Source organism: Motacilla alba, chromosome 3 (genome assembly GCF_015832195.1).
Source record: "Motacilla alba alba isolate MOTALB_02 chromosome 3, Motacilla_alba_V1.0_pri, whole genome shotgun sequence".
Taxonomy (NCBI): Eukaryota; Metazoa; Chordata; class Aves; order Passeriformes; family Motacillidae; genus Motacilla; species Motacilla alba.
The window spans coordinates 1,459,392-1,482,467 of NC_052018.1; the positions used below are offsets into that span (position 1 = coordinate 1,459,392).

General features: G+C 57.4%; 1 protein-coding gene across 4 annotated transcripts in view; it reads left to right on the plus strand.

Moving 5' to 3' along the window:
• The first annotated feature begins 1,025 nt into the window (after positions 1 to 1,025).
• Positions 1,026 to 23,076, plus strand: part of PTK2B (protein tyrosine kinase 2 beta) — a 42,019-nt gene continuing 19,968 nt past the window's right edge. For 2 of the 4 annotated variants that reach the window (XM_038133571.1, XM_038133572.1), the window contains exons 1-16: positions 1,026 to 1,232; positions 1,340 to 1,427; positions 5,457 to 5,536; positions 9,473 to 9,535; positions 10,699 to 10,753; positions 14,696 to 14,836; positions 16,383 to 16,457; positions 16,553 to 16,654; positions 17,919 to 18,036; positions 19,519 to 19,558; positions 19,663 to 19,709; positions 19,934 to 19,987; positions 20,492 to 20,589; positions 20,694 to 20,778; positions 22,033 to 22,133; positions 22,216 to 22,331. In XM_038133571.1, coding sequence (XP_037989499.1) covers positions 1,377 to 1,427; positions 5,457 to 5,536; positions 9,473 to 9,535; positions 10,699 to 10,753; positions 14,696 to 14,836; positions 16,383 to 16,457; positions 16,553 to 16,654; positions 17,919 to 18,036; positions 19,519 to 19,558; positions 19,663 to 19,709; positions 19,934 to 19,987; positions 20,492 to 20,589; positions 20,694 to 20,778; positions 22,033 to 22,133; positions 22,216 to 22,331 — 1,226 coding nt within the window. In that variant the 5' untranslated portion in view covers positions 1,026 to 1,232; positions 1,340 to 1,376. Of the gene's footprint in view, positions 1,233 to 1,339; positions 1,428 to 5,456; positions 5,537 to 6,459; positions 6,485 to 9,472; positions 9,536 to 10,698; positions 10,754 to 14,695; positions 14,837 to 16,382; positions 16,458 to 16,552; positions 16,655 to 17,918; positions 18,037 to 19,518; positions 19,559 to 19,662; positions 19,710 to 19,933; positions 19,988 to 20,491; positions 20,590 to 20,693; positions 20,779 to 22,032; positions 22,134 to 22,215; positions 22,332 to 23,076 lie in introns of those variants that run through there. The other 2 variants (XM_038133569.1, XM_038133570.1) reach the window with 2 other exon arrangements.

Genomic DNA, 23,076 nt, shown 5'->3' on the forward strand with positions numbered 1-23,076 from the left:
CCAGCATGGCCAGAGGGTCGGGACTGTGGGATCTTGGGAAGGAATTCCCAGCTGGGCTGGAATTCCCAGAGAATCCCTGCATCCCTGGCAGCGTCCCAGGGTGGGTTTGGATCACCCTGGGATCATGGGAAGTGTCCCTGGGATGGGTTTGATGGTCCATGGATCCCATCCCAAACCATTCCGGGATTCTGGGATCAAGGACACTCAGGATCCATCCCAAGGGATTTTGATGGAATGTGGGGATGGAAAAGGGAAGGGAGACCCTTCCTGGAGTCCCGAATTCCCAGGGAAGCCCCTGGATCCCGAAATTCCTTCTCCAGGAGGAATCGGGATGGGGATGGATCCAACCCAGGAGAGCTGGAGAGGGATTTGGGAAAAGGGCCTGGAATGGCAGGACATGGAATGGCTCCTAGCATGGCCAGAGGGTCGGGATCTTGGGATTTTGGGATTTTGGGAAGGAATTCCTGGATCCAGAGAATCCCTGGATCCCTGGGAATGTGCAAGGAAAGGCTGGATCACCCTGGGATCATGGGAAGTGTCTCTGGGATGGGATTGAAGGTCCATGGATCCCATCCCAAACCATTCCGGGATTCCGGGATCAAGGACACTCAGGATCCATCCCGAGGGATTTTGATGGAATTCAGGCATGGAAAGGGGGAAGGGAGACCCTTCCTGGAATCCCCAATTCCCCGGGAAGCCCCATGATCCCAAAATTCCTTCTCAAAGAGGAATCGGGATGGATCCAACCCAGGAGAGCTGGCGAGGGATTTGGGAAAAGGGCCTGGAATGGCAGGACAGGGAACGGCCCCCAGCATGGCCAGAGGGTCGGGATTTTGGGATCTTGGGATTTTTGGGACCTTGGGAAGGAATTCCCGGCTGGGCTGGGATTCCCAGAGAATCCCTGGCAGCATCCAAGGATCACCCCGGCACGGCGGATGTGATTTAATCTCCTCTCCCGCCCGAGCCATTCCGCGATCCCGCGCGATCCCCGGCTCACCGGATCCCTCTTTTTTTTTTTTTTCCTTTTTTTTTCGTCTTTTCCCTTTTTCCCAGGAGGTGATCCGCTCCATCCTGGTCAGCGGCCGGATCGGGCCGGACATCCGCCTGCCCGAGTGCTACGGCCTCCGCCTCAAGCACGTCAAATCCGACGAGATCCACTGGCTCCATCCCCACCTGACCGTGGGCGAGGTCCAGGAGAAATATGAGTGCCTCCACCTGGAGGCCGAGTGGAGGTGGGACGTCCCCGCAGCGGTGGCGTTGTCCCCATTGTCCGCGTCCCCTCCGGATTCCCGGGAGCGGGAACGGCGTCCTCACCGCGGGGTTGTTTTCTCTTTCCCAGGTACGACCTCCAGATCCGGTACCTGCCGGAGGATTTCATGGAGAGCTTCAAGGAGGACAGGACCACGCTGCTCTACTTCTACCAGCAGGTCGGGGGTGCTCCGGGAGCCCCGAAATTCCCAAAAAGTCCCCGAATTCCTGAGTTTCCCAGCTTTTGTCACCATGGGGTGGCGCTGGTGGCACCATCCTGCTGTTGGGAATGGCCAGCAGGCACATGCAGGGACATCCAGGGACTTCCAGGGACGCCCAGGGACACCCAGGGATGTCCAGGGATGTCCAGGGACACCCAGGGACTTCCAGAGACATTCCTGGACACACAGGGACATCTAGGGACTTCCAGGGACATCCAGGAACTTCCAGGGACAACCAGGGAGGTCCAGGGACATTCAGGGACGTCCAGGGACACCCAGGGACTTCCAGGGACATCAAGGGACATCTAGGGACACCCAGGGACATCAAGGGACTTCCAGGGACATCCAGGGACACCCAGGGACATTCAGGGACGTCCAGGCACATCCTGGGAGATCCAGGGACACCCAGGGACATCCAGGGACACCCAGGGATGTTCAGGGACACCCAGGGACATCCAGGGATGTTCCTGGACTTCCAGGGACACCCAGGGACTTCCTGGGACACACAGGGACTTCCAGGGACATTCAGGGATATCCAGGAACATTCCAGGACACTCAGGGAGGTCCAGGGACGTTCAGGGACACCCAGGGACATCCCGGGACATCCAGGGACACCCAGGGACATCCAGAGACATCCAAGGACACACAGAGACAATTTGGGACACCCAGGAACCTCCAGGGACACCCAGGGACGTTTCTGGACACCCAGGGACACCCAGGGACATCCAGGAACATCCAAGGACACCCAGGGACATTCAGGGACATCCAGGGACGTCCAGGGACTTCCAGGGTCACCCAGGGACATTCAGGGACGTCCAGGGACATCCAGGGATGTTCAGGGACTTCCAGGGACTTCAGGGACACCCAGGAACTTCCAGGGACATTCAGGGACATCAGACTTCCAGGGACACCCAGGGACTTCCAGGGATGTTCAGGAACGTTCAGGGACATTCAGGGATGTCCAGGGACATCCAGGGATGTTCAGGGACACCCAGGGACTTCAGGGACATTCAGGGATATCCAGGAACATTCCAGGACACCCAGGGAGGTTCAGGGATGTTCAGGGACACCCAGGGACATTCAGGGACACCCAGGGACTTCCAGGGAGGTCCAGGGATGTTCAGGGACGTCCAGAGACATCCAGGAACATCCAGGGATGTTCAGGGACTTCCAGGGACATCCAGGGACATCCAGGAACTTCCAGGGACATCCAGGGAGGTCCAGGGACATTCAGGGACATCCAGAGACATACAGGGATGTCCAGGGACACCCAGGGACATTCAGGGACATCAAGGGACATCCATGGACACCCAGGGACTTCAAGGACTTTCAGGGACACCCAGGGACATTCAGGGACATCAAGGGACATCCATGGACACCCAGGGACTTCAAGGACTTTCAGGGACACCCAGGGACATTCAGGGACGTCCAGGGATGTTCAGGGACACCCAGGGACATCCAGGAACTTCCAGGGATATCCAGGAACTTCCAGGGACATCCAGGGAGGTCCAGGGACATCAAGGGACATTCCTGGACACCCAGGGACATTCCTGGACACCCAGGGACTTCCAGGGACATCCAGGGACACCCAGGGACACCCAGGGACATCAAGGGACATCCAGGAACGTTTAGGAACACCCAGGGACATCCAGGGAGGTCCAGGGGCATGTAGGGACTTCCAGGGATGTTCAGGGACTTCCAGGGACATTCAGGGATATCCAGGAACATTCCAGGACACCCAGGGACGTTCAGGGACATCTAGAGATGTCCAGGGATGTTCAGGGACACCCAGGGACATCCAGCGACATCCAGGGACCTCCAGGGACATCCAGGGAGGTCCAGGGATGTTCATGGACGTCCAGGGACATTCAGGGACGTCCAGAGACACCCAGGGACACCCAGGGACATTCAGGGACACCCAGGGACTTCCAGGGACATTCAGGGACGTCCAGGGACACCCAGGGACATTCAGGGACACCCAGGGACTTCCAGGGACATTCAGGGACGTCCAGGGACACCCAGGGACTTCCAGGGACATCAAGGGACATCCAGGGACACCCAGGGACATCCAGGGACTTCCAGGGATGTCCAGGGACACCCAGGGACATTCGGGGACTTCCAGGGATGTTCAGGGACACCCAGGGACATCAAGGGACTTCCAGGGACATCCAGGGACACCCAGGGACATTCAGGGACATCCAGGCACATCCTGGGAGATCCAGGGACGCCCAGGGACATTCAGGGACGTCCAGGGACATCCAGGGACATCCAGGGATGTTCAGGGACATCCAGGGACTTCAGGGACACCCAGGGACTTCCAGGGACATCCAGGGACATCCAGGAACTTCCAAGGACATCCAGGGAGGTCCAGGGACATTCAGGGACATCCAGAGACATATAGGGATGTCCAGGGACACCCATGGACATTCAGGGACATCCATGGACATCCAGGGACTTCAGGGAATTTCAGGGACTTCCAGGGACATCCAGGGACATCCAGGGACATTCAGGGATATCCAGGAACATTCCAGGACACCCAGGGACGTTCAGGGACATCCAGGGACACCCAGGGACATTCAGGGACACCCAGGGACATCAAGGGACTTTCAGGGACATTCAGGGACATTCCGGGACACCCAGGGACACCCAGGGACACCCAGGGACATTCCTGGACATTCCATCCCATCCAGGGATGGGGGAGGGTGTGGGCAGTGCCAGCACCACCTGTCACCATCCCTGTCACTGTCCCCTGCTATTGTCCCCTTCAACCATCCCCTGTCATCATCCCTGTCACCAATCCCTGTCACTGTTCCCGGCCATCATCCCCTGTCATTGTCCCCTGCCACCATCCCTGTCACTGTCCTCTGTCATTGTCCCCTGCCACCAATCCATGCCACCTATCCCTGTCACCACTCCTACCATCCATCCCTGTCACAGTTCCTGCTGTCACCATCTCTGTCACCATGCCTGTCACCATCCCCTATCCTGTCACCATCTCTGCCAGCCTTGACCATCCTGTCACCATCTCCTGTCACCATCTCCTGTCACCAGTCCCTGTCACCATCCCCTTCCATCATTCCCTGCCACCATCCTCACTGTCCCTGCTGTCCCCCGGGTATCCCCTGCTGTCCCTGCTGTCCCTGGGTGTCCCCCGCTGTCCCTGGTGTCCCCAGTGTCCCCGCGGTGTCCCCTTGGTGATGCGCTGTCACCTGCTGTCCCTGCTGTCCCTGGGTGTCCCCAGTGTCCCCCACTGTCCCTGGGTGTCCCCTGCTGTCCCTGGGTGTCCTGTGCTGTCCCCACTGTCCCCTGGGTGTCCCCTTGGTGATGCGCTGTCCCTGCTGTCCTCAGGTGTCCCCTGCTGTCCCTGGGTGTCCCCTGCTGTCCCCAGTGTCCCCTGCTGTCCCCGCTGTCCCCTGGGTGTCCCCTTGCTGACGTGCTGTCCCCACTGTCCCCGGTGTCCCCGTGGTGTCCCCTTGCTGACACGCTGTACCTGCTGTCCCTGGGTGTCCCCACTGTCCCCGGGTGTCCCCACTCTCCCCGGTGTCCCCTGGGTGTCCCCTTGCTGACGCGCTGTCCCCACTGTCCCCGGGTGTCCCACTGTCCCCGCTGTCTCTGGGGTGTCCCCTTGGTGACGCGCTGTCCCCGGGTGTCCCCGGTGTCCCCGGGGTGTCCCCTTGGTGACGCGCTGTCCCCGGGTGTCCCCGGTGTCCCCATGGTGTCCCCTTGGTGACACGCTGTCCCCGGGTGTCCCCGCTGTCCCCGTGGTGTCCCCTTGGTGACACGCTGTCCCCGGGTGTCCCCACTGTCCCCTGGGTGTCCTCTTGGTGACGCGCTGTCCCCACTGTCCCCGGGTGTCCCCTGGGTGTCCCCATGGTGACGTGCTGTCCCCGGGTGTCCCCACTGTCCCTGGTGTCCCCGTGGTGACGCGCTGTCCCCGGGTGTCCCTGGTGTCCCCTGGTGTCCCCGTGGTGACGCGCTGTCCCCCAGCTCCGCAGTGAGTACATGCAGAGCTACGCCAGCAAGGTCAGCGAGGGCATGGCGCTGCAGCTCGGCTGCCTCGAGCTCAGGTACGGCTGTCCCCTGTGTCCCCTGGTGTCACCTGGTGTCCCCTGTGTCCCTTGTGTCACCTGCCGTCCCCCTGTGTCCCCTGTGTCCCCTGTCCCTTGTGTCATTTTGTCCCTGTGTCCCTTGTGTCCCTGGCGCTGCAGCTCGGCTGCCTCCAGCTCAGGTACGGCTGTCCCCTGTGTCCCCTGTGTCACCTGGTGTCACCTGCCATCCCCCTGTGTCCCCTGGCCCTATGTCTTTGTGTCCTTCTGTCGTAGTGTCTTTGTGTCACTGTGTCATTTTGTCCCTGTGTCCCTTGTGTCCCTGATGCAGCAGCTGGGCTGCCTCCAGCTCAGGTACGGCTGTCCCCTGTGTCCCCTGGTGTCCCCTGGTGTCACCTGCCATCCCCCTGTGTCCCCTGCCATCCCCCTGTGTCCCCTGCTGTCCCCCTGTGTCACCTGCTGTCCCCCAGTGTCCCCTGGTGTCCCCTGGGTCCCCTGGGTCCCCTGCTGTCCCCTGGTGTCACCTGCTGTCCCCCAGTGTCCCCTGCTGTCCCCTGGTGTCACCTGCTGTCCCCCAGTGTCCCCTGGTGTCCCCTTGTGTCCCCTGGCCCTGTGTCTTTGTGTCCTTCTGTCCTTGTGTCTTTGTGTCACTGTGTCATTTTGTCCCTGTGTCCCCTGTGTCCCCTGGTGTCACCTGCTGTCCCCCTGTGTCCCCCAGTGTCCCCTGCCCCTGGTGTCTTTGTGTCATTTTGTCCCTGTCACCCTTGTGTCCCTGGCGCTGCAGCTCGGCTGCCTCGAGCTCAGGTACGGCTGTCCCCTGGTGTCACCTGGTGTCACCTGCCATCCCCCTGTGTCCCCTGCTGTCCCCTGGTGTCACCTGCCGTCCCCCTGTGTCCCCTGTCCCTTGTGTCATTTTGTCCCTGTGTCCCTTGTGTCCCTGGCGCTGCAGCTCGGCTGCCTCGAGCTCAGGTACGGCTGTCCCCTGTGTCCCCTGTGTCCCCTGGTGTCCCCTGGTGTCCCCTGGTGTCACCTGCCATCCCCCTGTGTCCCCTGCTGTCCCCTGTGTCCCCTGCTGTCCCCTGGTGTCACCTGCTGTCCCCCAGTGTCCCCTGGTGTCCCCTGTGTCCCCTGGGTCCCCTGCTGTCCCCTGGTGTCACCTGCTGTCCCCCAGTGTCCCCTGCTGTCCCCTGGTGTCACCTGCTGTCCCCCAGTGTCCCCTGGTGTCCCCTTGTGTCCCCTGGCCCTGTGTCTTTGTGTCCTTCTGTCCTTGTGTCTTTGTGTCACTGTGTCATTTTGTCCCTGTGTCCCCTGATGTCCCCTGGTGTCACCTGCCGTCCCCCAGTGTCCCCTGCTGTCCCTTGTGTCTTTGTGTCATTTTGTCCCTGTCACCCTTGTGTCGGCTGCCTCCAGCTCAGGTACGGCTGTCCCCTGATGTCCCTTCCTGTCCTGTGTCCTTTGGTGTCACCTGGTGTCCCCTTGTGTCCCCTGCTGTCCCCTGCTGTCCCCTGGTGTCCCTTGGTGTCCCCTGGCCCTTGTGTCTTTGTGTCTTTTTGTCCCCTTGTCCCTGTGTCCCTTGTCCCTGTGTCCCTTGTCCTCATCTCCCCTGTCCCAGTGTCCCCTGTCCCTGTGTCCCCTGTCCCTGTGTCCCCTTGTCCCCATCTCCCTTCTCCCTGTGTCCCATGTCCCCGTGTGCCCTGTCCCTGCATCCCCTTGTCCCTGTGTCCCTTGTCCCCATGACCCCTGGTGTCCCCATGTCCCTTGTCCTCGTGTCCCCTTGTCCCCATGTCCCATGTCCCTGTCTCCCCTGTCCCTGTGTCCCCTGTCCCCATGTCCCATGTCCCTGTGTCCCTGTCTCCCCTGTCCCCATGTCCCCTTGTCCCTGTGTCCCCTGTCCCCATGTCCCTTGTCCCTGTCTCCCCTGTCCCTGTGTCCCCTGTCCCTGTGTCCCCTTGTCCCTGTCTCCCCTGTCCCTGTGTCCCATGTCCCTGTGTCCTTGTGTCCCCTTGTCCCTGTGTCCCCTGTCCCTGTGTCCCCTTGTCCCTGTCTCCCCTGTCCCTGTGTCCCTTCTCCCCGTGTCCCCGTGTCCCCTGTGATCCTGTGTCCTCTGTCCCTGTGGGGATGGGGAGGGAAGTTCCAGCTCTTTTGGGGGTGGCAGGAGGACCTGGGGGACGTGGGGGACATGGAGGGACATGGAGGGACATGAAGGGACATGGAGGACATGAGGGTCATGAAGGGACATGGAGGGATGTGGGGACATGGGGGACATGGAGGGACATGGAGGGACGTGAAGGGACATGGAGGACATGAGGGTCATGAAGGGACATGGAGGGATGTGGGGACATGGAGGAACATGGGGGATGTGGGGACATGGACGGACATGGGGGACATGGGGACATGGAGGGACATGGGGGACGTGGAGGGACATGGGGGATGTGGGGGACATGGGGGACAGGGAGAGGTGGGGCACGTGGTGGGGACAGGGAGACATGGAGGGACATGGGGACATGGCAAACATGGAGACATGGGGGACATGGAGTGACATGGGGGACGTGGAGGGACATGGGGGACATGGAGGGACATGGCGGACATGGAGGATATGGGGCATGTGGGGACATGGGGACATGGGGACCTGGAGGGACATGAGGGACATGGGGGACATGGAGGGATATGGGGCATGTGGGGACATGGGGGCATGTGGGACATGGAGGGACATGGGGGACATGGAGGGATGTGGGGGATGTGGGGACATGGGGACATGGAGGGACCTGGAGGGACATGGGGGACATGGAGGATATGGGGCATGTGGTGACATGGGGACATGGAGGGACCTGGAGGGACATGGGGGACATGGAGGGATATGGGGCATGTGGTGACATGGGGACATAGAGGGACATGGAGGGACATGGGGGACATGGAGGATATGGGGCATGTGGTGACATGGGGACATGGAGGGACCTGGAGGGACATGGGGGACATGGAGGGATATGGGGCATGTGGGGACATGGGGACATAGAGGGACATGGGGGGACATGGGGGACATGGAGGATATGGGGCATGTGGGGACTTGGGGGCATGTGGGACATGGAGGGACATGGAGGATATGAAGATGTGGGGGACATGTGGGACATGGAGGGACCTGGGGGACTTGGAGGGACATGGAGGGACATGAAGGGACATGGAGGACATGAGGGTCATGAAGGGACATGGAGGGATGTGGGGACATGGGGACATGGAGGGACATGGAGGGATGCGGGGACATGGAGGATATGGAGCATGTGGGGACATGGGGGACATGGAGGGACATGGGGGGACATGGGGGACATGGAGGGATATGGGGCATATGGGGACATGGAGGCATGTGGGACATGGAGGGACATGGAGGATATGGGGCATGTGGGGACATGGGGACATGGAGGGACATGGGGGGACATGGGGGACATGGAGGGACATGGGGGGACATGGGGGACATGGAGGGATATGGGGCATGTGGGGACATGGGGGCATGTGGGACATGGAGGGACATGGGGGACATGGAGGGATATGGGGCATGTGGTGACATGGGGACATGGAGGGACATGGAGGGACATGGGGGACATGGAGGATATGGGGCATGTGGTGACATGGGGACATGGAGGGACCTGGAGGGACATGGGGGACATGAAGATGTGGGGGACATGGGGGACATGGAGGGACATGGAGACATGGGGGACATCGGGACATGGGGAACATGGGGGACACAGAGGGACATGAAGGGACATGGGGGACATGGAGGGACATGGAGACATGGGGGACATGGAGGGACATGGGGAACATGGGGGACATGAAGATGTGGGGGACATGGGGGACATGGAGGGACATGGAGACATGGGGGACATCGGGACATGGGGGACATGGGGGACATGAGCCATGAGGGCCATGGTGGCGCGTGTCATGGGCTGGCGTCCCCGTGTCCCACAGGAGGTTCTACAAGGACATGCCCCAGAACGCGCTGGACAAGAAATCCAACTTCGAGTTCCTGGAGTGAGTCCAGACCCAGGGCCACCACCCCGTCCCTGGGGGGCCAGGGACCTGCTGAGGGCCTTCCTCATCCTCCTCATCCTCCTCATCCTCATCACCCTCCTGCAGCTCCTCGTCCTCCTCATCTTCCTCATCCTCCTGTGGCTCCTCATCCTCCTCATCTTCATCATCCTCCTCATCCTCCTCATCCTCCTCATCCTCGTCATCTTCCCACAGTGTCTCATTCTCCCACGGCTCCTCACCCTCTGCAGCTCCTCATCCTCATCATCTTCCTCACCCTCCTCATCCTTCTCCTCCTCTTCAGCTCCTCATCCTCCTCATCCTCCTCATCCTCCTGTGGTTCCTCATCCTCCTAATCTTCCCAGAGCTCCTCATCCTCCCAGAGCTCCTCATCTTCCCAGTTTCCCATCCTCCTCATCCTCCTGATGCTCCTCATCATTCTGTGGCTCCTCGTCCTCCTCATCTTCCCACATCTCCACATCCTCCTTCATTTCTTCATCCTCCTCATCCTCCTGCTCCTCATCCTCCTCATCCTCCTGTGGTTCCTCATCACCCTCATCCTCCTCATTCTTCTGTGGCTCCTCATCCTCCTCATCCTCCTGCTGCTCCTCATCCTCCTGATGCTCCTCATCCTCCTCATCTTCCCACATCTCCACATCCTCCTTCATTTCTTCATCCTCCTCATCCTCCTGTGGTTCCTCATCACCCTCATCCTCCTCATTCTTCTCTGGCTCCTCATCCTCCTCATCCTCCTGCTGCTCCTCATCCTCCTGATGCTCCTCATCCTCCTCATCTTCCCACATCTCCACATCCTCCTTTATCTCCTCATCCTCCTCATCCTCCTCATCCTCCTACTCCTCATCCTCCTCATCCTCCTACTCCTCATCCTCCTCATCCTCCTGTGGTCCCTCATCATCCTCATCCTCCTCATTCTTCTCTGGCTCCTCATCCTCCTGCTGCTCCTCATCCTCCTGCTGCTCCTCATCCTCCCCATCTTCCCACATCTCCACATCCTCCTTCATCTCCTCATCCTCCTCCTCCTTGCAGAGGAAGATGAGAACCATCCACCCCTTTCTCCCGAGTTCCCCCTCACCCTCAGCCCCCTGCCCTGCTCCCTGGGATGGGAATTCCCGCTGACATTCCCGGGATTCTCTGCTCCTCCGCAGGAAGGAGGTGGGGCTGGACCTCTTCTTCCCCAGCCAGATGCAGGAGAACCTGAAGGTGAGGGACACCTGGGTGTGACACAGGTGTGACACCCAGGGGCACGTGTGACCACACCCCTCTGTGTGTGTGTGTCCCTGTGTGTGTGTGTCTGTGTGTCCATGTGTGTGTCCCTGTGTGTCCATGTGTCCGTGTGTGTCCATATGTGTCTGTGTGTCTGTGTCCACGTGTGTGTCCACGTGTGTGTCCATGTGTGTCCATGTGTCCCGGTGTGTCCCTGTGTGTCCGTGTGTCCATGTTTGTCCGAGTGTGTCCGTGTGTCTGTGTGTCCATGTGTGTGTCCCTGTGTGTCCGTGTGTCCATGTGTGTCCACGTGTGTCCGTGTGTCTGTGTGTCCATGTGTGTGTCCCTGTGTGTCCGTGTGTCCATGTGTGTCCACATGTGTCCATTTGTCTGTGTGTGTCTGTGTGTCCGTGTGTCCATGTCTTCATGTGTCCCTGTGTCCATGTGTCCGTGTCCCTGTGTGTCCGTGTGTCCATGTGTCTGTGTGTCCACGTGTGTGTCCCTGTGTGTCCATTTGTCTGTGTGTGTCCATATGTGTCTGTGTGTCTGTGTGTCCACGTGTGTGTCTATCTGTGTGTCCATGTGTGTCCGTGTGTCCGTGTGTCCCTGTGTGTCCATGTGTCTGTGTGTGTCCATATGTGTCTGTGTGTGTCCATATGTGTCTGTGTGTCTGTGTGTCCACGTGTGTGTCTATCTGTGTGTCCATGTGTCCGTGTGTCCCTGTGTGTCCATGTGTCCACGTGTGTGTCCCTGTGTGTCCGTGTGTCCCTGTGTGTCCGTGTGTCGATGTGTCTGTGTGTCCACGTGTGTGTCCCTGTGTGTCCATGTGTCTGTGTCCATGTGTCTGTGTGTCTGTGTGTCCACGTGTGTGTCCATCTGTGTGTCTGTGTGTCCGTGTGTCCGTGTGTCCCTGTGTGTCCGTGTGTCCATGTGTCTGTGTGTCCACGTGTGTGTCCCTGTGTGTCCATGTGTCCGTGTGTGTCCATATGTGTCTGTGTGTCTGTGTCCACGTGTGTGTCCACGTGTGTGTCCATGTGTGTCCATGTGTCCCGGTGTGTCCCTGTGTGTCCGTGTGTCCATGTTTGTCCGAGTGTGTCCGTGTGTCTGTGTGTCCATGTGTGTGTCCCTGTGTGTCCGTGTGTCCATGTTTGTCCGAGTGTGTCCGTGTGTCTGTGTGTCCATGTGTGTGTCCCTGTGTGTCCGTGTGTCCATGTGTGTCCACGTGTGTCCGTGTGTCTGTGTGTCCATGTGTGTGTCCCTGTGTGTCCGTGTGTCCATGTGTGTCCACATGTGTCCATTTGTCTGTGTGTGTCTGTGTGTCCGTGTGTCCATGTCTTCATGTGTCCCTGTGTCCATGTGTCCGTGTCCCTGTGTGTCCGTGTGTCCATGTGTCTGTGTGTCCACGTGTGTGTCCCTGTGTGTCCATTTGTCTGTGTGTGTCCATATGTGTCTGTGTGTCTGTGTGTCCACGTGTGTGTCTATCTGTGTGTCCATGTGTGTCCGTGTGTCCGTGTGTCCCTGTGTGTCCATGTGTCTGTGTGTGTCCATATGTGTCTGTGTGTGTCCATATGTGTCTGTGTGTCCATGTGTCCACGTGTGTGTCCCTGTGTGTCCGTGTGTCCCTGTGTGTCCGTGTGTCGATGTGTCTGTGTGTCCACGTGTGTGTCCCTGTGTGTCCATGTGTCTGTGTCCATGTGTCTGTGTGTCTGTGTGTCCACGTGTGTGTCCATCTGTGTGTCTGTGTGTCCGTGTGTCCGTGTGTCCCTGTGTGTCCGTGTGTCCATGTGTCTGTGTGTCCACGTGTGTGTCCCTGTGTGTCCATGTGTCTGTGTGTGTCCATGTGTCTGTGTGTCTGTGTCTCCACGTGTGTGTCCCTGTGTGTCCGTGTGTCCGTGTGTCTGTGTGTCCATGAGTGTCTGTGTGTCCACCTGTCTGTCCGTGTGTCCATGTGTGTCCCTGTGTGTCCGTGTCCCTGTGTGTCTGTGTGTCCGTGTGTGTCCATGTGTGTCCCTGTGTGTCCCCGTGTCCCTGTGTCCCTATCCACATCTCTGCTCCCATGTCCACATCTCCATCCCCATCCTGGTGCTCCCATATCCTACACCGCGTCCATCCTGCTGTTCCCAAATCCAATGCCCCGTTCCCGTATCCAACACCGTGTCCATCCCATATTCCCGTATCCAACACCGTGTCCATCCCGGCATTCCCGTATCCAACACCGTGTCCATCCCGGCATTCCCGTATTCAACACCGTGTCCATCCTGCTGTTCCTCTATCCAACACCGTGTCCATCCTGCTATTCCCATATCCAACACCGTGTCCATCCTGCTACTTGCATATCCAACATTGTGTCCATCCCGCTATTCCCGTATCCAACACCGTGTCCATCCCGCTATTCCAACACCGTGTCCATCTCATATTCCCGTATCCAACACTGTGTCCATCCCGCTATTCCCATATCCAACACCGTGTCCATCCTGCTATTCCCATATCCAACACCGTGTCCATCCTGCTATTCCCGTATCCAACACCGTGTCCATCCTGCTATTCCCTAATCCAACGCCGTGTCCATCCCATATTCCCATATCCAACACCGTGCCCATCCCGCTATTCCCATATCCAACACCACCCCAATCCCAGTGTTCCCACACCCCACACCGTGTCCATCCTGCTATTCCCATATCCAACGCCGTGTCCATCCCACTATTCCCATATCCAACGCCGTGTCCATCTCATATTCCCATATCCAACACTGTGTCCATCCCGGTGTTCCCATATCCAACACTGTGTCCATCCCGGTATTCCCATATCCAACACCGTGTCCATCCCACTGTTCCCTTATCCAACACCGTGTCCATCCCGCTATTCCCATATCCAACACCGTGTCCATCCTGCTATTCCTGTATCCAACACCGTGTCCATCCCGCTATTCCTGTATCCAACACTGTGTCCATCCTGCTATTCCCATATCCAACACCGTGTCTATTCCACTATTCCCGTATCCAACACCACCCCAATCCCAGTGTTCCCACACCCCACACCAAGTCCATCCCGGCATTCCCGTATCCAACACCGTGTCCATCCCGCTATTCCCGTATCCAACACCATGTCCATCCCGCTATTCCCGTATCCAACACCGTGTCCATCCCGCTATTCCCATATCCAACACCGTGTCCATCCTGCTATTCCTGTATCCAACACCGTGTCCATCCCGCTATTCCCGTATCCAACACCATGTCCATCCCGCTATTCCCATATCCAACACCGTGTCCATCCTGCTATTCCCATATCCAACACCGTGTCTATTCCACTATTCCCGTATCCAACACCACCCCAATCCCAGTGTTCCCACACCCCACACCAAGTCCATCCCGGCATTCCCGTATCCAACACCGTGTCCATCCCGCTATTCCCGTATCCAACACCATGTCCATCCCGCTATTCCCGTATCCAACACCGTGTCCATCCCGCTATTCCCATATCCAACACCGTGTCCATCCTGCTATTCCTGTATCCAACACCGTGTCCATCCCGCTATTCCCGTATCCAACACCGTGTCCATCCCGCTATTCCCATATCCAACACCGTGTCCATCCCGCTATTCCCGTATCCAACACCGTGCCCATCCCGCTATTCCCATATCCAACACCACCCCAATCCCAGTGTTCCCACACCCCACACCGTGTCCATCCCACTGTTCCCGTATCCAACACCACCCCAATCCCGGTGTTCCCATACCCCTCACCATGTCCATCCTGCTATTCCTGTATCCTGCTATTCCCGTATCCAACACCGTGTCCATCCCGCTATTCCCGTATCCAACACCACCCCAATCCCGGTGTTCCCACACCCCTCACCGTGTCCATCCCGGCATTCCCATACCCCACCGCAATGCCGGCGTTCCCGTTCCCGACGCGGCGCGTGCCGGCGGTGTCCCGGCAGCCGCGGCAGCTGCGGAAGATGATCCAGCAGACGTTCCAGCAGTACGCGCTGCTGCGGGAGGAGGAGTGCATCCTGAAATTCCTGCACACCCTGGCTTCCTTCGCCCCCATCGACCAGGAGAGCTTCCGCTGCCAGCTCGTCGTGCGTGCCCGGGAACAAACAGGACACGGGAATGGGGGATACGGGATTCGGAATAGGGGATATATGGGATACGGGATAGGGGATATGGGATGTGGGATATGGGACATACGGGATACGGCATATGGGATAGGGGATATGGGATTTGGGATATGGAATAGGGGATTTACAGGATACGGGATATGGGATGTGGGATTTGGGATATGGGATAGGGGATATGGGATGTGGGATAGGGGATGTGGGATGTGGGGATGTGGGATAAGGGTTATAGGATAGGGGATAGGGGATAGGAAATATGGGATGTGGGACATACGGGATACGGGATATGGGATAGGGGATATGGGATGTGGGATATGGGATAGGGTATTTACAGGATACGGGATATGGGATAGGGGATAGGGGATGTGGGATATGGATAGGGGATGTGGGGTGTGGGCATGTGGGATAGGGGTTATGGGATAGGGGATAGGAAATATGGGATGTGGGATATGGGATAGGGGACATACGGGATATGGGATAGGGGATATGGGATGTGGGATATGGGACAGGGTATTTACAGGATACGGGATATGGGATAGGGGATGTGGGATAGGGGATGTGGGATATGGATAGGGGATGTGGGATAGGGGTTATGGGATAGGGGATATGGGATATGGGATGTGTGGTAGGGGTTATGGGATATGGGATATGGGACATGGGATATGGGATGTGGGGTAGGGGATATGGAATAGGGGTTATGGGATATGGGATAGGGGATATGGGATATGGGATAGGGGTTATGGGATAGGGGATAGGGGTTATGGGATGTGGGATATGGGATGTGGGATGTGGGATGGGGTTATGGGATAGGGGATATGCGATGTGGGATGTGGGATAGGGGATATGGGGTATGGGTTACAGGATACAAGATATGGGATATGGGATGTGGGATATGAGATAGGGGATATTGGATGCAGGATATGGGATACAGGATGTAGGATGTGGGATAGGGGACATGGGATAGGGATTCGGGAATATGGGATCTGGGATATGGGATATAGGATAGGGGATGTGGGATATGGGATGTGGGATGTGGGATATGGGATAGGGGATGTTGGATATGGGATTTGGGATATGGGATGTGGGATAGGGGATGTTGGATATGGGATATGGGATATGGGATATGGGATGTGGGACAGAGTGATATGGGATATGGGATACAGGATATGGGATATGGGATATGTAATGTGGGATACAGGATATAAGATATTAGATACATGATATGGGATATGGGATATGGGATGTGAGATATTATGGGATGTAGGATACGGGATACGGTATACGGGATATGGGATGAGGTGGGGCGGAGTTAGGTGGGAATGGGATGGCATGGGATGCCATGGGATGCACTTGGAACGGACATGGCGGGTGGTGGCGGAACGGGGCGGAGCGAGGTGGAGATGGGACGAGGACGGGGCTGGGATTTTATGGAGACGGGATCGGATATGGGGCCTCCTGACCCTTGGGATGCCCCGAATCCCGAATCCCCTCCCGCTCCTGCTGCCCGCAGCAAGGATGGAACATCACCGTGGACCTGGTCATCGGCCCCAAGGGCATCCGCCAGGTGACCAGCAAGGACGCCAAGGTGGGAATTCCGGGATGGGGATTGGGGGCTCCCGCTTCGGGGTTGGTGGTGGAACCTGCCGCGGATCAAATTCCCACTGAATTCCCCCTTCCCAGCCCACCTGCCTGGCGGAATTCCAGGACATCAAATCCATCCGGTGCTCCACGGTGGAGGATGGCCAGGCTCTGCTGCAGCTGGGGCTCGGCGGGACCCCCCAGGTGAGGAGCTGGGAGAGCATTCCTGGGAATGCCATATCCCCTATCCCATGTCCCATATCCTATATCCCACATCCCAAATCCCATATCCCACATTCCATATCCCATATCCCACATTCCATATCCCTTATCCCACATCCCATATCCCATATCCCATATCCCACATCCCAAATCCCATATCCCATATCCCACATTCCATATCCCACAACCTATATCCCACATCCCCTATCCCATATCCTACATCCCATTTCCCCTATCCCATATCCCACATCCCACATCCCATATCCCATATCCCATATCCCATATCCCATATTCCATATTCCCTATCCCATATCCCACATCCCACATCCCATATCCCATATCCCTATCCCATATCCCCTATCCCATATCCCACATCCCCTATCCCACATCCCATATCCCATATCCCATATCCCACATCCCAAATCCCATATCCCATATCCCACATCCCATATCCCATATCCCATATCCCATATCCCACATCCCATATCCCACATCCCATATCCCACATCCCATATCCCATATCCCATATCCGACATCCCACATCCCCTATCCCACATCCCATATCCCATATCCCATATCCCATATCCCATATCCCATATCCCACATCCCACATCCCACATCCCACATCCCATATCCCATATCCCATATCCCACATCCCATATCCCATATCCCATATCCCATATCCGACATCCCACATCCCCTATCCCACATCCCACATCCCACATCCCATATCCCACATTCCATATCCCATATCCCAATGTCCCCTATCCCACATCCCACATCCCTATCCCACATCCCACATCCCTATCCCACATTCCATATCCCACATCCCACATCCCACATCCCACATCCCACATCCCATATCCCATATCCCACATCCCATATCCCATAACCCTTATCCCACATCCTCTATCCCACATCCCATATCCCATATACCATATCCCACATCCCAATGTCCCCTATCCCACATCCCACATCCCATATCCCAATCTCCCCTATCCCACATCCCATATCCCTGCGGATCAGTCAGAATTCCCTGCAAGCTCCATCTCCATCCCGCACCCCCTAAAACCCGGGAACATCCCCGTTCCCGCCTCTTCCTGGGAACGCTTTGGCGTCATCCTGGGTTTCCCGGAATACCGGGGAAGGGTGGGTATGGAAAACTGGGATGGCTGTCAGCACGGGGAGAAGGGGGGGACCCCAATCCCAATCCCAATCGCATCCCGGCATTCCCGGCATTCCCAAGTCGCTGGCCATCAAGACGGCGTCGCTGGCCGAGGCGGAGAACATGGCCGACCTCATCGACGGCTACTGCCGGCTGCAGGGCGGCTCCGAGGCCTCGCTCATCGTGTTCCCCAGGAAAGGTGGGATAACGGGATAACGGGATAACGGGATAACGGGATAAGGGGATAAGGGGATAAGGGGATAACGGGATAACGGGATAACAGGATGGGATCCATAAGATGGGATGGGATGGGATGGGATGGGATGGGATGGGATGGGATGGGATGGGATGGGATGGGATCCATGGGATGGGATGGGATTGGATCCATGAGATGAGATCCATGACATTGGATGGGATCCATGGGATGACATCCATGGGATGATGGGACCCATAGGATGATGGGATCCATGGGATGGGATGGGATGGGATGGGATAATGGGATGGGATGATGGGATAATGGGATGGGATGGGATAATGGGGTGGGATGGGATAATGGGATGGGATGGGATGGGATGGGATGGGATGGGATGGGATGGGATGGGATGGGATGGGATGGGATGGGTGGGATAATGGGATGGGATGGGATGGGTGGGATAATGGGATGGGATGGGATGGGATAGTGGGGTGGGATGGTATAATGGGATGGGTGGGAAAATGGGATGGGATGGGATAATGGAATGGGATGGTATAATGGGATGGGATGGGGTGGGATGGGATAATGGGATTGGGATGGGATGGGATGGGATAATGGGATGGGATAGGTGGGATAATGGGATAAGTTGATGGGATGGAGGTAATAGGAGGGGGTGGGATGGGATTCATGGGATGGGGTGGAGTTATTGGGATGGGGTGGGATGGGACGGGATCCATGGGATGGGGTGGAAATTGGATGGGATGGGGTGGGACAGGGCGTTATGGGGATTGGGCAGGGTGGGATTGGGATGGGGCGGGGTTGGATGGGATAGGCATGGAGACGAGGATGGGATGGGGTGGGGTGGGGTGGGGTGGGGTGGGATGGGATGGGATGGATGGGAAAAGGATGAAGATGGGGATGGGATGACTTTTCATGGAATGGGATGGAGTGGGGTGAAATGGGGTGGGATGGACGGGACGGGATGAGACTGGGATGGGATGGGAATAGGGATGGTGTCGCAATGGGGTAGAGTGGATGGGATGAAGATGGGATTGGGATTGGGATTGGGATTGGGATTGGGATTGGGACACAGATGAGAATGAAGATGGGAAGGGATTGGGACAGGATGGGATGGGATAGGAATGGGATTGGGATAGAATGGGATGGGATTGGGATCGATTGGGATGGGATTGGGATTGGGACAGGATGAGAATGGAGATGGGAAAGGATTGGGACAGGATGGGATGGGATGGGATGGGAATGGGATTGGGAATGGGATTGGAATGGGATTGGGATGGGATTGGGATCGATTGGGATTGGGATTGGGATTGGGATGGGACACGGATGAGAATGGAGATGGGAAGGGATTGGGACAGGATGGGATGGGATGGGATGGGATGGGAATGGGATTGGGAATGGGAATGGGATTGGGAATGGGAATGGGATTGGGATGGGATGGGATGGGACCTTTCCCTGTCCTCCCTGCAGATCGCGAGAAGAGGATCAGCCTCCCACAGATCCCGGCCCCGTGAGTGATCCCAACCCTATTCCCAGGATTCCCAGCCCCGGCGCGGGGTCGGGATCCCATTCCCTATCCCCCATCCCGCTCCCTGACCCCATTCCCACCCTCAGGAATCTCGGCGAGAGGCATTCCACGCTTTCCCACAGCGTCAGCGGCGGTGAGTTCGGCCTCGTCCCTCTTCCCACCATCCAGGGGAGCGGGCAGGGATCTGGGACACATTCCACGCAGGATTGGGGAATGTTGGACACCCCCAGCTCCTCTCCAGAGGGTTGGGATGCATCCAAGCATCCTGGAGGAGCACCAGACCCTCTGGAGGTGCTGGAAGACCTCCCACGCCCGCCGAGCTTCCTGATCGAATTCCCAAATCCCGTTTTTCCCCAGATTCCGAAATTTACGCGGAGATCCTGGACGAGTCCTCAAGGCCAAGATCTGGAAGTAGGTGCTCCCCGTGGGAATTCTCCAGCTGAGGGGTCCCAGCTCCTCCTGCCCATCCCAAATTCCCGTCCCGGCCTCACCAAAGCTCCGAGAAGGTCCTGGGGAAGCTGGGATGAGGCGTGGGGCAGGATCCATGGATCCTTGGGATGGTGGAGAGGGCAGGATCCATGGATCCTCATCGATTCTCATCTATCCTCGTGGATGGAGAGAGCAGGATCCATGGATCCTTAGGATGATGGAGAGGGCAGGATCCATGGATCCTCATGAATGGAGAGGGCAGGATCCATGGATCCATGTGGATGGAGAGGGCAGGATCCATGGATCCTTGGGATGATGGAGAGGGCAGGATCCATGGATCCATGTGGATGGAGAGAGCAGGATCCATGGATCCTCGTGGATCCTCATGGATCTTTGTGGATGGAGATGGGAGGACCCCTGCATCCATCTTCCCACGGAACGATCCGTGACCACGGAATCTCCTCCCCCTTCCCCGTCTCCGTCAAGTCCAGCACTTCGGAATCTCCCGCGACGACGTCGCGCTGGGCCGGATCCTCGGCGAAGGATTCTTCGGAGAGGTCTACGAGGGGATCTACACCACGCCAGTGAGACCCCCGCCCTGCCCTTCCCTTCTCCGTCCCCCGCATCCCGAATCCGGGATGTCCCAAATTTGGGGTGTCCCATTCCCGCTTTTCCCTTCTCCGAGCAGAAAGGGGAGCGGATCAACGTGGCCATCAAGACCTGCAAGAAGGATTGCAGCCCGGAAAACCGGGAGAAATTCCTCAGCGAAGCTGGTATCCCGGGGTCCTCGTGGGGGGTTTTCGGGATCCTGAAGGTCCTTTTGGGAATTTTTTTGGGATCCTGAAGATCCTGGTGGACTTTTTTGGGATTCTGAGGGTCCTGCCACGGTTTAGTTGGGATCCCCGGGGTCCTCATGGGGCTTTTTGGGGATCCTTCCAGGGTTTTTTGGGATCCTGAAGGTCCTGCCATGGTTTTTTTTGGAATCCTGATGGTCCTCGTGAGGTTTTTTGGGACCGTGATGGTTCTGCTGGGGTTTTATGGGATCCAAAGGGTCCTCATGGGGTTTTTTGGAATCCCGAGGATCCTGCTGGGTTTTTTTGGGGGGATCCTAAAGGTCCTGCTGGAGCTTTTTGGGATCCTGAGGGTCCTGCTGAGGTTTCATGGGATTCTGAAGGTCCTGCCAGGGTTTTTTTGGGATCCTAAAGGTCCTTTTGGAGTTTTTTATTTATCCCAAGGATCCTGCTGGATTTTTTGGGGGATCCTGAGGGTCCTTTTGGGGTTTTTCAGGATCCAGAAGGTCCTGGTGGACTTTTTTAGGATCCCAAGGGTCCTCTGATGTTTTATTTGGGATCCTGGGGGTCCTCATGAAGTTTTTTGGGATCCTGCGGGTTCTGATGTTTTGTTTTTTTTTTTTGTGGATCCCAAGGCTCCTGCTGAGATTCCTTGGGATCTTGATGGTTCTGATGAGGTTTTTGGGATCCCAAGGGTCCTGTCAGGGTTTTTTTTGGGATCTTGTGGGTTCTATTAAGATTTTTTTGGGTATCCTGAGGGTCCTGATGAGGTTTTTTGGGATCCCGGGGGTCCTGATGAGGTTTTTTGGGATCCCAAGGGTCCTGATGAAGTTTTTTTTTGGATGCTGGGGGTCCTGTCAGGGATTTTTTTGGGATCCTGAAGGACCTGATGGGGCTTTTTTGGAATCCTGAGGGTCCTCCTGAAGTTTTTTGGGATCCGGAAGGAACAAGGAGCCCTTGGAATTCAGGATAGAGGGAGAAGGAGATGATCCACGCCCAGAAACCTGGGACAGGATCCCAAAACCCCCTGGATTATGGGAAGGGATTATTGGAGGTGGGGAATCTGCTGGAATCCCTGAGGATGTCAATCCCTAAAAAAAACAACAGGACCTCCAATCCCTTTGGGAAATCCCAGACAATTCCTCCATCCCCCACGCCAGGGGTCGGGATGCCCCGGAATGGGGGGGGGGGGGGGGGATCCTCCATCCCAAGGTGGGAATTCCACCATTCCCGCAGTGCTGATGAAGAAGCTGGACCACCCCCACATCGTGAAGCTCATCGGCATCGCCGAGGAGGAGCCCACCTGGATCATCATGGAGCTCTATCCCTACGGAGAGGTGTGACCCCATTCCCGACCCCGTTCCCGACCCCGTTCCCGGTGTTCCGGCGGCTGATCCCGTCGGGAATGTGCCGTTGCAGCTGGGTCAGTACCTGGAGCAGAACCGGCTGGTGCTGGCCGTGCCCACCCTGGTGCTCTACGCGCTGCAGGTCAGCAAGGCCCTGGCCTACCTGGAGGCCATCAACTGCGTCCACAGGTGAGGGATTTGGGATCCGGGATTCGGGATGGGGCTGGAGCTCGATGGAATTCCGGGATGGGCACGGGGAAGGTGGGGTGGTGGAGGGGTGGGATGGCGGGGGCTGGGAGCGGGCGCAGGGGTGGGGCGGGGGGTGGAGGCTTTGGGAAGCTGTGTTGGACAGGTGAGGGCTCTTCCTCTCCATCCCATCCCATCCCATCCCATCCCATCCCATGCCATGCCTTCCCATCCCATCCCACCCCATCCCATCCCATCCCATCCCATCCCATCCCATCCCATCCCATCCCATCCCATCCCATCCCATCCCATCCCATCCCATCCCATCCCATCCCATCCCATCCCATTATCCCATCCCATCCCATCCCATTATCCCATCCCATCCCATCCCATCCCATTATCCCATCCCATCCCATCCCATCCCATTATCGCATCCCATCCCATTATCCCATCCCATCCCACCCCATCCCATCCCATCCCATCCCATCCCATCCCATCCCATCCCATCCCATCCCATTATCCCTTCCCATCCCATCCCATTATCCCATCCCATCCCATCCCATCCCATTATCGCATCCCATCCCATTATCCCATCCCATCCCATCCCATTATCGCATCCCATCCCATTATCCCATCCCATTATCCCATCCCATTATCTCATCCCATTATCCCATCCCATCCCATCCCACCCCATCCCATCCCCTCCCGTCCCATCCCATTATCCCATCCCATCCCATCCCCATCTCCA